This window comes from Leguminivora glycinivorella, chromosome 9 (assembly GCF_023078275.1).
Source record: "Leguminivora glycinivorella isolate SPB_JAAS2020 chromosome 9, LegGlyc_1.1, whole genome shotgun sequence".
Taxonomy (NCBI): domain Eukaryota; kingdom Metazoa; phylum Arthropoda; class Insecta; order Lepidoptera; family Tortricidae; genus Leguminivora; species Leguminivora glycinivorella.
The window spans coordinates 4,554,963-4,568,754 of NC_062979.1; the positions used below are offsets into that span (position 1 = coordinate 4,554,963).

The following is a 13,792-nucleotide window of genomic DNA, read 5'->3' on the forward strand; positions in this document are numbered from 1 at the left end:
GAACATTATCTTTAAGATAAGGGTGTATTTCCTACGCAGTGTTCTCAAGAGTTGACGATCGTTCATTTGATGTCTGATTTAGACACTGTTGTTTATTATCAAATCATCAAATGTCATAGAAAATGACCCTATAAGTAGTTTGTCAATAAATTTGCGAAGACAATACCGAGAACTTTAAATTCGATCATTTGCAATTTTTGAAACTTTATGGGTTTTCATTGATATTAAAACCTCATAAAAAACAGTAGTAGAGCTGTAGCCGCAGATGTCATATGTACATTAGATGAAGCAAACTTATCTACTTAGCGTGTCAAATGAACTCATTAAAATCCACTGAGTTGTCCGTCTTTATTAGCTTGCAGCTTTCGGGTGTCAATTTTTGTAAGTTGAAGTTAACAAAAATATAAAAAAATTCCTCGTTACGTGGCATTTAATTGCAACAACATGAAAATTATGAACAATAAAGGGCCTGAGACATATTTAAAATCACTGGCAAGTAAAAACTTCAGTACAAAATCTGACACGCTTGGCCCTTAAACAAATAGATTAACTTGTTTATTCTATCTAAATCTAGTTATGTGGCTGAAGCTTATAAAATGAGAAAATTGATTATGGAGGCTCAACATTGGTGAAGATATGAATATATTATAATTCGCAAGCTATTTTAAGAATATTTGATCCCTTATCTCACTCCTAATAAAAAGGAAGCCAATATTGCTCCGGATTATTCATCGCTACCCTCTCGATATTCGGGTTCAGGAGTTTATTTTAATTCATGTTTCCTTTTTTGGGTAATAAATTTTAATATAATAAATTCTGATAGAAAAATTCAGTTTTATTTATAGTACCTTACTTATCTTTGGAAAAATATAATTTTAGTTTTATTTCAACCCCTGTATTGCAATGTTGCTAATGTTTTTTGCATTGTGCACAATAAAAGTTTTGTGCAGCAGAAAATATCAGTTACCTATTGTAGTCTTTTTTTTTAATAAACATAAATTAAATAAATGAATATTTACTGCAACAACGAATATGTAATTTGTAAAATTATGACAATAATGATGAAACTAAGTAAAACAAACAATATATTCACGGTCATTTAGAGGAATATTTTCTGTCCATGAAGTTTTATATTACTAGGCCTCTCAAGTGAGTCTGATTAATCATACGTTATCATTTGCATAAATTGCACATAATATGCGGGAAGATTCCCGATTCCAACGATGATTATTGCATTTGCACCTCCATTCACGCACGTGTGGCAGGGAAGCAACACGTCGAACGTGGTTCGCGTTAGGTTCTTTGTACAGTCAACCAATTAGAACCCTAGGCCACTCTACAACCATGTCAAAATGACAAGCAGTAAGAAATTTTTTACAATCTGATTTATTAACGTCACTATGACATAGTTCTACAGTGGCCTAGGGATCCAATTGGTTATAACTTTGATCAACTATGTCATCGTGAACACGTCTCAGGAATCTGGTTAAGGCATATAAAGGCTGACCAGAAACATATGACTACGCGCCATCTTGCGGAATTTCATTAGAACTATTTTCTTTATACTATACTGAACTTTCACCGCATGTACAGTCAACCAATTGGAACCCTAGGCCACTGTAGAACTATGTCATAGTTACGTTATAAACCTGATTGTAAGAAATCTCTTACTGCTTGTCATTTTGACATGGTTGTAAAGTGGCCTAGGGTTCCAATTGGTTGACTATACAGTGGGCCAAGAAAGTGGTCTACCAGTTTTGAAAAAAGTTTCCGTGAGCTCTAACGATCGCTAAGGTTGACTTGACACATGGCATGACGTAAATATCATATTATATAGACAGAGCAATTGTCACTGACATAATATTATTGCAAGCGGAAATCGACCTTGTTGTCTCATGACGTTCAAACGAACCTCAACCGTAGGGTAGTAAACCACATTTTTGGTCGACTGTACCTCAGAATAAACAATGCCCTCTTGACTATAGTCATTATTATGTATAAGTTACTCTTTTGTTAAATAGGTATGTGTGATAGTGCTACCCTCTGGCGGTAAATATTGGGTAACATTGAAAAGGAAAAAGATCAAAATCAGGTTATAGTTGTTGAAATTCCGCTTCTGGCATCTGATTAATGTTGCATGCGTTGCTCGTTAACATAATTTCATATTCAATCGTACTCAACCAACTGGAATGCACGTACACGGGTTGTGTGATTGAAATTTATACAGGATTGCTGAAAAGTGGTTTAAATCGTCGAAACTAAGTGTAGATATTCAGTTTTTTGACAGCCAAACTTTACTTCTTTGTTCTTTTTGTCAAATAACTAAGAATGTCGTTAATATTTTAAATCAACGTGTATTTGGTCCATTTTCTTGTTACCTACAACTACATACATATAAATAAATAAATAAATAAATATTGGGGACACCTTAGCCCCAAACTAATCAAAGCTTGTACTATGGGTGCTAAGCGACGATATACATACTTAAATAGATAAATACATACTTATATACATAGAAAACATCCATGACTCAGGAACAAATATCTGTGCTCATCACACAAATAAATGCCCTTACCGGGATTCGAACCCAGGACCGCGGCCTAGCAGGCTTGATTGTCTGTCCTGTTTTAGGTGCGCAATTCTCTCAAATTGTTGAAGGAATAAGAAGAGATCCCTTATTGGGATAATGCCGCATTTGTACATTGTTTGTATTATGTTTATTTATGTCGTAACTTACAATTACATATATGGGCTTACAATTCCTTGTATGTGGTTAGTTTTTGCGTATTGTAATTTTCCTCAGTCACCCGTTGACCACAAACGCTGTAAAGTGTTCGAAACGTCGGGACACGGAGCGTACATACATGGACATAAAAAGTTACAAAATCTGGACACGGACAAGACTAAAAGACTGGACTAGGTTCTAGCGGACATAATGAATTTTAACAATTTGCTAACATAAATGAGGCTAAGATAACCCCCAATCATAACCAAAATGTTGAAGACACTAATAGCCAACATATCGATAAATCACATCAACATACCATTATTACAGCTCAATCATTAGAGATTCCGTTGTTTAATAGCTATTTCTATTTCTCCGTAGTACCCAGTTCCTACAGTAAGTACTTCACGTCAAGTCGTTTCAAGCACTCGCGAATACAAAGAGAAATACTCTATCAAATTGTTTCTCGGGATGTTGGCTTTGTTTTGATCTTATTTTGTGCTCAACTTGTTAAAATAGTTTCCTCTACTACTATAGGCTACTAGACTCGTATCGAATCAGATCAGATCAATTTATTGTTTTCTGTAGTATTTGACTTAAGAAATCAATATTTATAGCTTGCGGGGATTAAAAGTGCGTGATGACTGCGTATTTTTAATTAAAGATGTGTGTATGTTTTTTTTAAATTATGAACTCCGAAAACGGTGTTGGCCATTGGAGTGACGTCATATAATTTAAATCAACTATATGGAAATTAGAGGTACTAATCCAATCTCCATAGAAGCAACCTGTATTGTATTAAAATTCATAGTCGTTGCTCGGCTGTGACAGTGGCAAATATTTTTTCTAAATAGACTGACGTCATGTCATAGATATTCTATAGATGATTATGGCTGATGTTGTTTTTGCCTGATCACGTAAAAGTAAACTTTAAATTATTTTTTGCGGGTTTTTAAGTAGTAATAAAATATGGTACTATTTTTTTTTTTCGTTTAATTAGACAGTAATTAATAATATAAGACATACTTTGAAAAAGGGTCAAGTAGCCTATTTGATGCTTTGGAAAGATATGATGGACTTTTGTTGGAATATTGGTTTTTATTAAAGTAATATAACAATCACAACATATGGATCCAGGTTTTATTTATCGATTTGTTTTGAGTCGTACGCATGCCAAAGACATATGTAACTCCGTATAGACAGATAAAGTCTGTATTTGTCTGTCTATATTTATAAGCTGTGTATATTTGTCTGTCTGTGTGTGTGTCTGTCTTTGATTTAGTTTTTCTTTTGTTTGAAAGCTGAATTAGTCGGGGCTTTTTCAAAATTTAAATTTAAATTGGTTAGGTTATTTAGAATTTATTGCAAAAATAGGTAATAATACCTCTTTGCTCATTAGTCGTACGCGTTTACTATTTGCTTGTATCTAGTCCCGTTTTGGCACACAAATAGCATATAAGGAACACACGATAATGTTGTTACAAGGCACAGTATCCCTGTCCAACGGCCATTAACAAGCTTCCAAATTCAAAATGCATTATCCGTTCGTATAAGCTCATACTATTACTACCTTCTCAATTTAATGAGGTTTTAGCTCAAGTACTTGTAGTCTCGCAAATTAGACGAAACATAGGCTTGGCAAACGCGGAGCTATCATTCCTCTCAGTCCTAATGGGCCAATATACGTTGATCTCCAATGGAGCGTAATTTGAACTGAGCTAGAAGGTTTTGCGTATAGTGGATGATTAAAAGGGAAGGTGGTTTTATAGTGATGAGAATATGACTACTTAGGCCGCTTACAGGCGATGCCGTAAAGTGCGGATCTCGGCCAAAAAACGATAATGAGCTCATTTCTTGGAGTACCTGTGTAAGTACGGGCTCACCACAGATTGTTATGTTTAGAACTTAAAGGGCTTACTTAACTTATACGCGGCTTCTATCCCATCTACAAGAACATGTGAAAATACTTAAGTAGGTTATTACCCTTTGTGAGGGTTCAGGTAAGTCTTATTTCATTTCAGTTTTGTTTATTTCACATACCTATGTAAGTTTACACTAAGTTGTATCATTGTTACGTAGTTATAAGAACATTTATTGTAGGTGACTAACATTACAAAAAAAAAATTGGTGATAAAAATAATACGGAAAAACAAACGAATTAATAGTTATCTAAGGACAGTATTAGTGTGTTTTCACATTATACGATCCGATATCGGATGTCTAAGGATTTCAAAGATGTCGGCTCAAATGTATTTGATATCGGTCGTACATCCGATATCTGATCGGATAAGTAACAGGGTACATTAGATAAAATCAATAACTCTTAAATAAGAATGAGTCGTTGTGAATCAACAATAGTTATTTGTTTTACAAGGGGGCAAAGTTGTTGTTTTAACCGCACGTGCCAATATTGAAGCCCGAGCAAGCGAAAGATTCCAATAAAACATCAAACTAATGATAAATCTATCAATTTATTCAATATTTATAATTCAAAATCATCATTTATCGGTAATTTTTACCAGCCAGCTCAAGATATCAAGTTAAAATTTGTATGAAATTACTTTGCACTCTTGTAGATAAAATGCAACTTTGCTATCTGTTTTCGAATAGCAAAGTAAGCCTTTATCAGTTGGTGTGGTGAAAACGAATTTAAAGCCCTTTTCGAATCCATAGAGTAGACGTACCTATACCAGGAATGGCCACTCTAACGCCGTGTCTTGCGTGGGCGACGGTCGCGCGACCATCGCTGTCGCGTCTCATCGCATCGTCTACTTCCATATCGATAAGGTTTGATTTCGTATGCGTCGCATCGCCGTCGCGCGACCATCGCGCGACCGTCGCCCACGCAAGCCACGGCGTAAGTAAACATTATTTTATAATTTTGTTCCATTACCTAACTATGCCATAGGACCTGGACAAACTCGTTGCCAGGACACAGTTTTACAATCAGGGGGGTTACCATGACGTGCTAAAGCCGTTCAGTATAGGTTGAGAGAGAGGGACGGAGCTATGTAACTGCTATAGCTGTGTCCCTTTCTCTCAACCTAAACTGAACGGCTTTAACACGTCATGGTAACCCCCAGGTGAAAATAACACTATATTGCCATGCGGTTGTCGGTTGACGCATGGCCGGTTGCTGCAGACATAGAAAAATATGAATGGAAGGTTTTATCTAAGATCTAAAATAACCTTATGATATCCTGTTCACTCTAATGAAGCATACCGTATATAGAAAGAGATAGATATACTCTACTCGGTCTTCAATAAGTACCGTGGTACCGCCTTTTCTTACCAACTTGAAAATTGCACAAATTCAAGTTTGTTGACCAACGACTATCATGAATATGACAATATTGTGGTAGTGGAAACGTTTTTAAAATTAATTTTTAATATGGAAGGGGGAGGGGTGAGAGGAAAACCAGGGTCCGTGCCCCCAAGCTGGAAGACGGTATTATACGTACTACGCCGGTAGTCCGTGTGGATGAGCCCTTAGCGAATGACGTAGTGAGTGTAGCGTGCAACCGAACAAATGACAATTATGCCGAAAGTGAGGGTAGTTTCGCTCCGCCCCTGCCGCCGCCGACCCCGCGCCGAGTCAAAGGTCGCAGCGAGCTGCGGCCCGCAGTCTGCGTCGGGATACCATCGGCATCGCGTGTGCTCAATGAAAATGCTCCTCGTTACGGAGCGAAACATGTCGAGCAACCTTCGACAATTTTACATGAATTACCCGATTTTACATGTATAATATGTCAGTGTCTCACGGTGCTATGGCTGTGGTGAAGCTCTCATGAAGCTAATGTAAATGAATGATGAAATGACGTCCGATGAAGAGATATGGCATTTTGAATAATTATGATAAAGGCATGCAAATTATAATGGTTGTCGTAAAGTCGTAATATAGAGAAAAGTGGTGCTACAATAACGTCACACATGTGACACATGTACTTATATATAGTCAATCAATTTTAATCATAGGCCACTGTAGAACCTTTGCACAGTAAACGTCAATGTGATTTCTTATGGCAAATAGAACACGGTTCAAATGAGACAGGGTTCTAGAGCTGAGTGGCGTAGGATTCAAATTACTTGAGGTAGGTACATATCCTGTATCTAGGGGTTTCTGATCATCAATATGAGTTGCTGTATCAATTCATAGAATAAAATATAAAAAGATCATACCATCCCATACATTAAAATGCGATCGCCTATAAGAACGCGCATACACGAAAAATATATTGTAGCTTTCGATTATACTTGTAGATGGCGTTAAGTGTCACTTTTGAGATAGATTTTGTGCTCGAAAGTGACATTTAACGCCAATCTACAAATAATCGATGGCAACAAGGCATTTTTTTGTGGCGCCATCTAGTGTATGCGCGTTCTTAGGCGGTCGCATCCGAATATACCTATTATCATTAATACATTTGATACCCGAGTGTCCTTTGACTAGCCAATAGTTGACGGTTTGATGGAGTGCGGTCGGGCCAAAATTAGTAGGACATGATCAAAGTTTAATTATTACTATGGGGCGTGTCGCTTGCTAGTCAAAATCAAGGATATTGTAATAATTAACAAGTTAGTGGGCTATCGATTATTCACATTTTGATGTATTTTGATCGTAGCTTTCAAATGAAATAATTAATTATATTACGTTTATAATAACCAGACATCGCAACTTTTCCAGAAGTTTCGTTGCAATATTGAAGAAATAAATGAATTCATGCGTGTTATCTAAGTATATGATAAATAAAGGCTGTAACAACACCAAATACTACACCAACCAACGCCGAGCGGCGACACTGGTTTAGTTACCAAAAAAACCGCTAGATGTCGCTGTCAAGGTCCCATAGAATTTGTAGATCGCGGTGTTAAGATTTTTTACGATTTGGTAAAGCTCGCCGCTTGAAACTTACTATGTATCGAATCTTAGGTACAGACAATACTTGTCTGTAGTCCCCTGCTTCACTCGTGGAACTATGCACTATAGTTAAATAACGTCTGACAAACGTGCTTCCGCTCCAGTTCTCTTTCTCGCTCTAACTGGTTAGGGAACGCGTCAGCTTCGTCATCATTGTAAAAAAAAACTGTGAATACAAGTTTACGTTCACTTCGAATTGGTTTTCCCTTCACTCCCCGCGCACCCCCGCTACAAGGCTCATTTTACTGTTATTAAATTAATAATTATTAATTATTCCAGCTGGCTTCGAATATTCCTATAATATTTAATGCATGTTAATTATATCAAATACTCTATTTTATTATATGAACATAAGATTTTAGGTTTACACGTATAATACTTAACTATTTAATACTAGTTTTAAAACACATAAACAACAACATACTAATAAAAAAAAAAACCTTAACAATAAAATACCTTAACAAACTACCTAAATTAGTCAAACAACCCACCCCGCATCGTTCCCGACGCAAAAGTGCCCATCACACTTGCCGCGTTTCCACGCTGAACCGCGATGGACAACCTCTGCGCCAAGAACGACCCGGAGCGGGGGTTGAGACCCCTCTCCTGCAGACGACGCCCCAGCTCCCAGAGGAAGGTTTTTGCCTCCGCACACCAGCACCCACTAGTCTCCACGGCCACCGGAACAAATAAATAATTTGATAAGGCCGAGTACTTGTCCCTTTTTAGGTCCGCCGCCTGCTCAGCAGCTCCTCCTGCCGTCCGCACGGTGCGAGCGAGGTGCGAGGCGGCAAACGTGCTAACGCAGGTGGCGTCCCATAAAAGGCACTTACCCCTCTCCCATGGCACCAGAGTCAACCCATCCGGCCTCTTACCGTCCGACCGGCTAAGTCCAGGTGGCTCCAGCACACACGGAACGTTGGCCGACACCAGTGCTCTACGAATGATATCGTTCAAGGCGTGGTGCCGTGGGAACCTCCCTGCGCACCTGCGACAACTTAAAGCATGGTGCCCGTTGCTCTCCACCATCGAGCCGCAAATGCATTGATGTGGTTGACAAACATCGCAGCCGAGACGAAGAGCAACGGCCACCCGCAACGAGTCATTATCGAGGAGGGTGCCAAAGTTCGGGGAGGGAAGGGCGTGTAACCAGGCCCCAGATTCCGGTGCCGAAGCCGCCACCAGTCTAGCCCTATCCGCACCAGAAGCGTTGTTCAAGAGACTGGCAAAAAGACGTTTAATGCCTACCTCGTCCCACAAACGCTGCAGAAACGGCTTTTCAGGCACCTGCGCACCCGGGTTGAGAGCCTCCCAGACCGACAAGGCATTGGAAGCGAAAGGTATTATGACCTGGTCACGATTCAAAGATAAAATCCTAGTGACAAGGTCCACCACTCCCGCCGCCGACGCCAGGAAGGCCGGAAGACACACATCGCGTACGCGCCGTATTCCAATTCCACCGCTACGTACTGGTAACGAAGCCAAATCCCACTGTTCTGGACCCAAACACACATTCAAAATACCTTCCGTTAACTCTTTCACCACAAAGTCAAAAGAATCCATGTGGCCGGGGTGCATCCAGACTGGGGAAGTGCGCAAAAAGTACGTCACCTTCGGCACGGCGAAACAGGATCTCAGCAAAGTAAGTGCGACGTGACCCGAGAACTTTTTTAACTTCTCACCAGCAGACCTCAGAAGCTGCTCTCTTACTTCGAAGGCTTCAGGTATGGCTGCGGGAAAAATCGGAGAGCCCAAAAGATAAAAATTCCCTGAAGTTACCTCTGTGAGACCAGGGAGCAAGGTTTCAAACTTGGCGAAGGAAAGCTGTGAGTTAGCGCCACACGGAAAAAACTCACATTTATTCGAGTTAACCTCCAGCCCTAACTCCCGAAAAAGTGGAAGGAGCACAAGCAGATCCCTCTCAACCTCCTCTGGGCTACCTCCCAGTGTGCCGTCGTCGAGGTACCAGACATTCAAAGGAGATCGAGAACCAGAGACTGCCTGTTAATTATAAGATGTAATGTTTTGAAAAGAAGTGGCCCGCCGAGTTTCTTGCCGGTCCCATAGTGGATACCTCCAACTAAGGGGGGACTGAAATGTTCTCGAGTCTGAGGCGTAGGGTTAGAGCCGGCGTAGCTTTATTTGACGTTCATATGCGCATTGTGATATGCCTACTTGGAAAATAAATATTTCATTTCATTATTCCACTAAAGGGATAATGCTGCACCAAAATTGCTGGAAAAGTTACAATGTCTGGGAATAACTTACACTTAGTATTATGTTGGTAAAAAAAAATACAGTAGTCAAATTTCGAAGCAGACTTTGACTGCCAGTAGGTGTGATTTTGTACGCAAATGAACAAAAAGTATGTGTAAAGTGCATTAGGGTAATTCCGAATGACCGAAATGCTCGGATAATTTCGAAAGGGGAATAATGGTGATTTTTATGCGACTTTCGAAAGTAGACGACTTTTAGAATTACCCTAATGCACCTAACTTAGTTAAGGCAAGTTGCAGATTAATTTTATGAACCAACATCCATTCATTCATCGTCCTTGCGTTATCCCGGCATTTGCCACGGCTCATGGGAGGCTGGCGTTGTCTGTGTCAACTAATCCCAAAATTTGACGTAGGCACTAGTTTTACGAAAGCGACTGCCATTTGAACTTCCAACCCAAAGAGTATACGTAACTACTTAGGCCTTATTGGAATTAGTCCGGCTTCCTCACGATGTTTTCCTTAACCGAAAAGCGACTGGCAAAATATCAAATGACATTAACATTACGCACATAAGTTCCGAAATCTCATCAGGTCCCTTTCGGTTTTGCCTGCGTTTCTTCTTACGATTTTCTTTTTCCCCTTATCATTTAAGGCATCAAAAAGCAACGTTTTCGCAGCACTAATTTCCTCCTGACTAAACACAGAGAGACAAATACGCCTCATACTCTCATCATAAAATATGTGATTTAATATGAAAAAAAAAATAACTTTATTATCATCTAAAAACACTAAAAGGCAACATATTACGTACCAATTTCATCATCATGCCTACTCCACTGACTACTTTTTTTTGAAAGAAAGAAAATACATTTATTCAGGACGTTAACAATATTTCTTACGTCTATGATATACATTAATATAGCATAGACGTAAGAATACGACGTATTATATTGACGTCACTGAAAAGGTCTTCAGTTTTTGGTACTGTTTAATTCACAGTTTACACAAGCGACAGTAGTTGCTTACCATCAGGCGATCCGTCTGATCATTTGTCTACTATGATATAAAAAAAAATCACGGGTTAGACGGCGTATCCATATCACTGTTTCTGCTTGACATCCCGCAGTGTGGCATCCAAATCCCCGATCACTGGCTGATTAGTGATTACATAGTTTACTTTGACAGTAACTCTCTATAATAAAATTCTGGATCCTCTTTGCCTACACGCAGAGACACACAACACAGACAGGGGGGGGGGTCGTTTGTTTAATTAAAGTTTTATGGGATAGGAGGCAAACGAGCAGACAGGTCGCCTGATGGTAAGCGATCACTGCCGCCCATGGACACCCGAAACACCAGAAGTGTTGGAGGTGCGTTGCAGGCTTTTAAGATGGGTGTACGCTTTTTTCTTGAAGGTTTGAAGTGTAGTGATAATTCATAATTTTCATAAACAAAAACCCCTGTATCTTTCCAGTGAACTAAGAAGTTCATAATATCTTAAGAAAATAAAACTGAAGATAAGATACAAAACGTCTGCAAATGTTTCTTTGTATTTCCTTGGCGGAACGAAACGCTTGTTTTATTTCTTACATTAAATTTGTACACTTTGTTACTTTATGTTAAACGCAAGTATTTCTTGTAAGTTGAGACTCATTTTGTTCCCGGGAAAGTAGTTAAGTTAGACGGTCCATTAAAAGTGAGCTCATTAAAAATAAGCTTATTAATTAGTAAGTTCAAATAATGAATACCCTAGGGATATTAATACTGGCTGGTTACTTGGGCGATTATTTTTTCCGCTACGAGTTTGACATTGTTTGTCAGTTTAATCTTAATGTTTATCATAAGTCATAACAAATTGAACTCGTACCTAATTACAACCTTGTCATTATGAATACCCTAGTAACAAGGTGTGTACCTACACTATTCAATGAAATCGTTGGTCCTGTATTCGAATCTCGGCGAGGGCATTTATTTCAGTGATGAACACAGATACTATGCTGAGTCATGAATGTTTTCGTGGCCTTGCACCCATCCCGTGGTTTTTATTGCTTTTTTTAATGATTAATTAGGCCCATTCTATAATTAAGTTTAGTTGCCATTGGTGCGGAAAATTGGTATCAGTTTTATTAAATATTATTAAATAAATAAATAAAATAAATATTATAGGACTTTTTTCTGTAAAAAAAAGTCCTATAATATTTATTTTATTTTTTGACTGGTGATTGACTGGGCCCCACGGTAAGCTCAAGAAGTCTTGTATTGTGGGTACTCAGACAAGGATATATATAATATACAAATACATATATATACATAGAAAATATCCATTCTCCGGACTCAGGAACAAATATCTGTGCTCAGCACACAAATAAATGCCCTTACCGGGATTCGAACCCGGGACCGCGGCTAAGCAGGCAGGATCACTACGCGCTAGGCCAGACCGGTCGTCAAAATATTAGACAGGCTTTTTTTTCTATTCCATAGCTAACCATCAATGTCACCCAATAGGCCAGTTTACTTTAGATTCCATTAACTCTTGAATAGTCCTTAGGGCGCTATCAGATTTGGCTAGTTGAAAGCGACCGAGTTTTCGTTACGCACTCGAAGCGAACTCGCTGCGCGCTGTAGCCCATTTCTCAAAACTGAAGGTTATAAGTGGAAGTCTCTTTTCAACTTGTCATATTAGACATTTTTAAAGACACAAAGGGGTCGAACGCGATAAAATAACATTATTGCCTTTGCGAATATTGATTATGCCAAAAAAGTTGTCGATTGTAATATTATGCCAAAACAAGGGGAACCCTCCCCAACACCTTAGCGGATGTTGTCTCAGTGTGCGTCTCTTGATATAGTAAAGAGCAGTATCCGCTCGATGTACCCCATATTTTTTATTGAAGATTCCTATAATATTAGGCGACTCGTGTGCGTTTGCAGATTACCTATTACATAAAATAGTTATTTGTTATACAAGGGGGCAAAGTTGTATTTTAACGCCGAGTGTGGAATTGAAAAACGAGCAAGTGAAAGGATTCTATAGTTAAACCACGAGCAAAGCGAGAACTTGCGAGTTTTTTAACACACGAGAAGTAAAATACATTTGCACCCGAGTGTAACACAAAACTTTTCCCCTCACTATAGCCAGGAAACTACAACGCAAAAAATACGTTTATCACTGCTTCCAGTAGTTTCCACAGGTGGTAACTCATCTTTATTACTAGATTCACCTACTTTTATCAATTTTAAAGCAGTTAATTTGACTTTATTCAAGGTCAAATAACTTTACCCACTAGTGGATAAAATGCGTTTTTACCCGCTGGTATTAAAGGACAAAACACGTGTTTACGAGCTAGTGAGGGGAAAAAGTAATTTAAATAATAATTTTACCCGTCCGTTTACATTACAATGTAAGTTTAAATATACTTATTTTCTTTGTTTCAGAGTAAAACACTAGACTTGGCACTAGTGTCAATATACAGAGGAGGCGTGGAGCTGGCCTCCGTCAGTAGATATGCAGGCTCGCCTTATAATACTACGGATAGGTAAGTGTATTTCACCTTTAAATCTCAGTTACAGTTGCAGTGCGAAAAGGGTTTCCTTCGCAAACGTTCGTATTTGTCATGCTAGTTCAGTCAATGTCAGTACATCTTGTATTGACACTGACTGAAATAGCATGACACGTTCGTACGTTTCCGTAACAATTCGAAGGCAAATGTTTTGGCACTACATCTGTACACATTTTTAGGGTTCTTCAAGACATTTTCAATAGTTGGCAACGCATAATCGGCTCCCCTAATGTTGCTAATGTAGATGTAGTAGTAGTAGTAGTAGTAATCACTTTATTGTGTACAACAGTTTATATACAATTTGTAGGTATAGAGATACAAAGGCGAGCTTATCCCTATAAGGGATCTTTTCCAGCTAACCTTGGAGTAG

General features: G+C 38.8%; 1 protein-coding gene across 1 annotated transcript in view; it reads left to right on the forward strand.

The window, feature by feature from the left end:
* The window catches only part of LOC125229812, a 149,931-nt gene that overhangs the window by 57,038 nt on the left and 79,101 nt on the right, over window positions 1–13,792 (forward strand). The window contains exon 3 of the mRNA XM_048134753.1: window positions 13,298–13,398. Coding sequence (XP_047990710.1) covers window positions 13,298–13,398 — 101 coding nt within the window. The remainder of the gene's footprint in view (window positions 1–13,297; window positions 13,399–13,792) is intronic.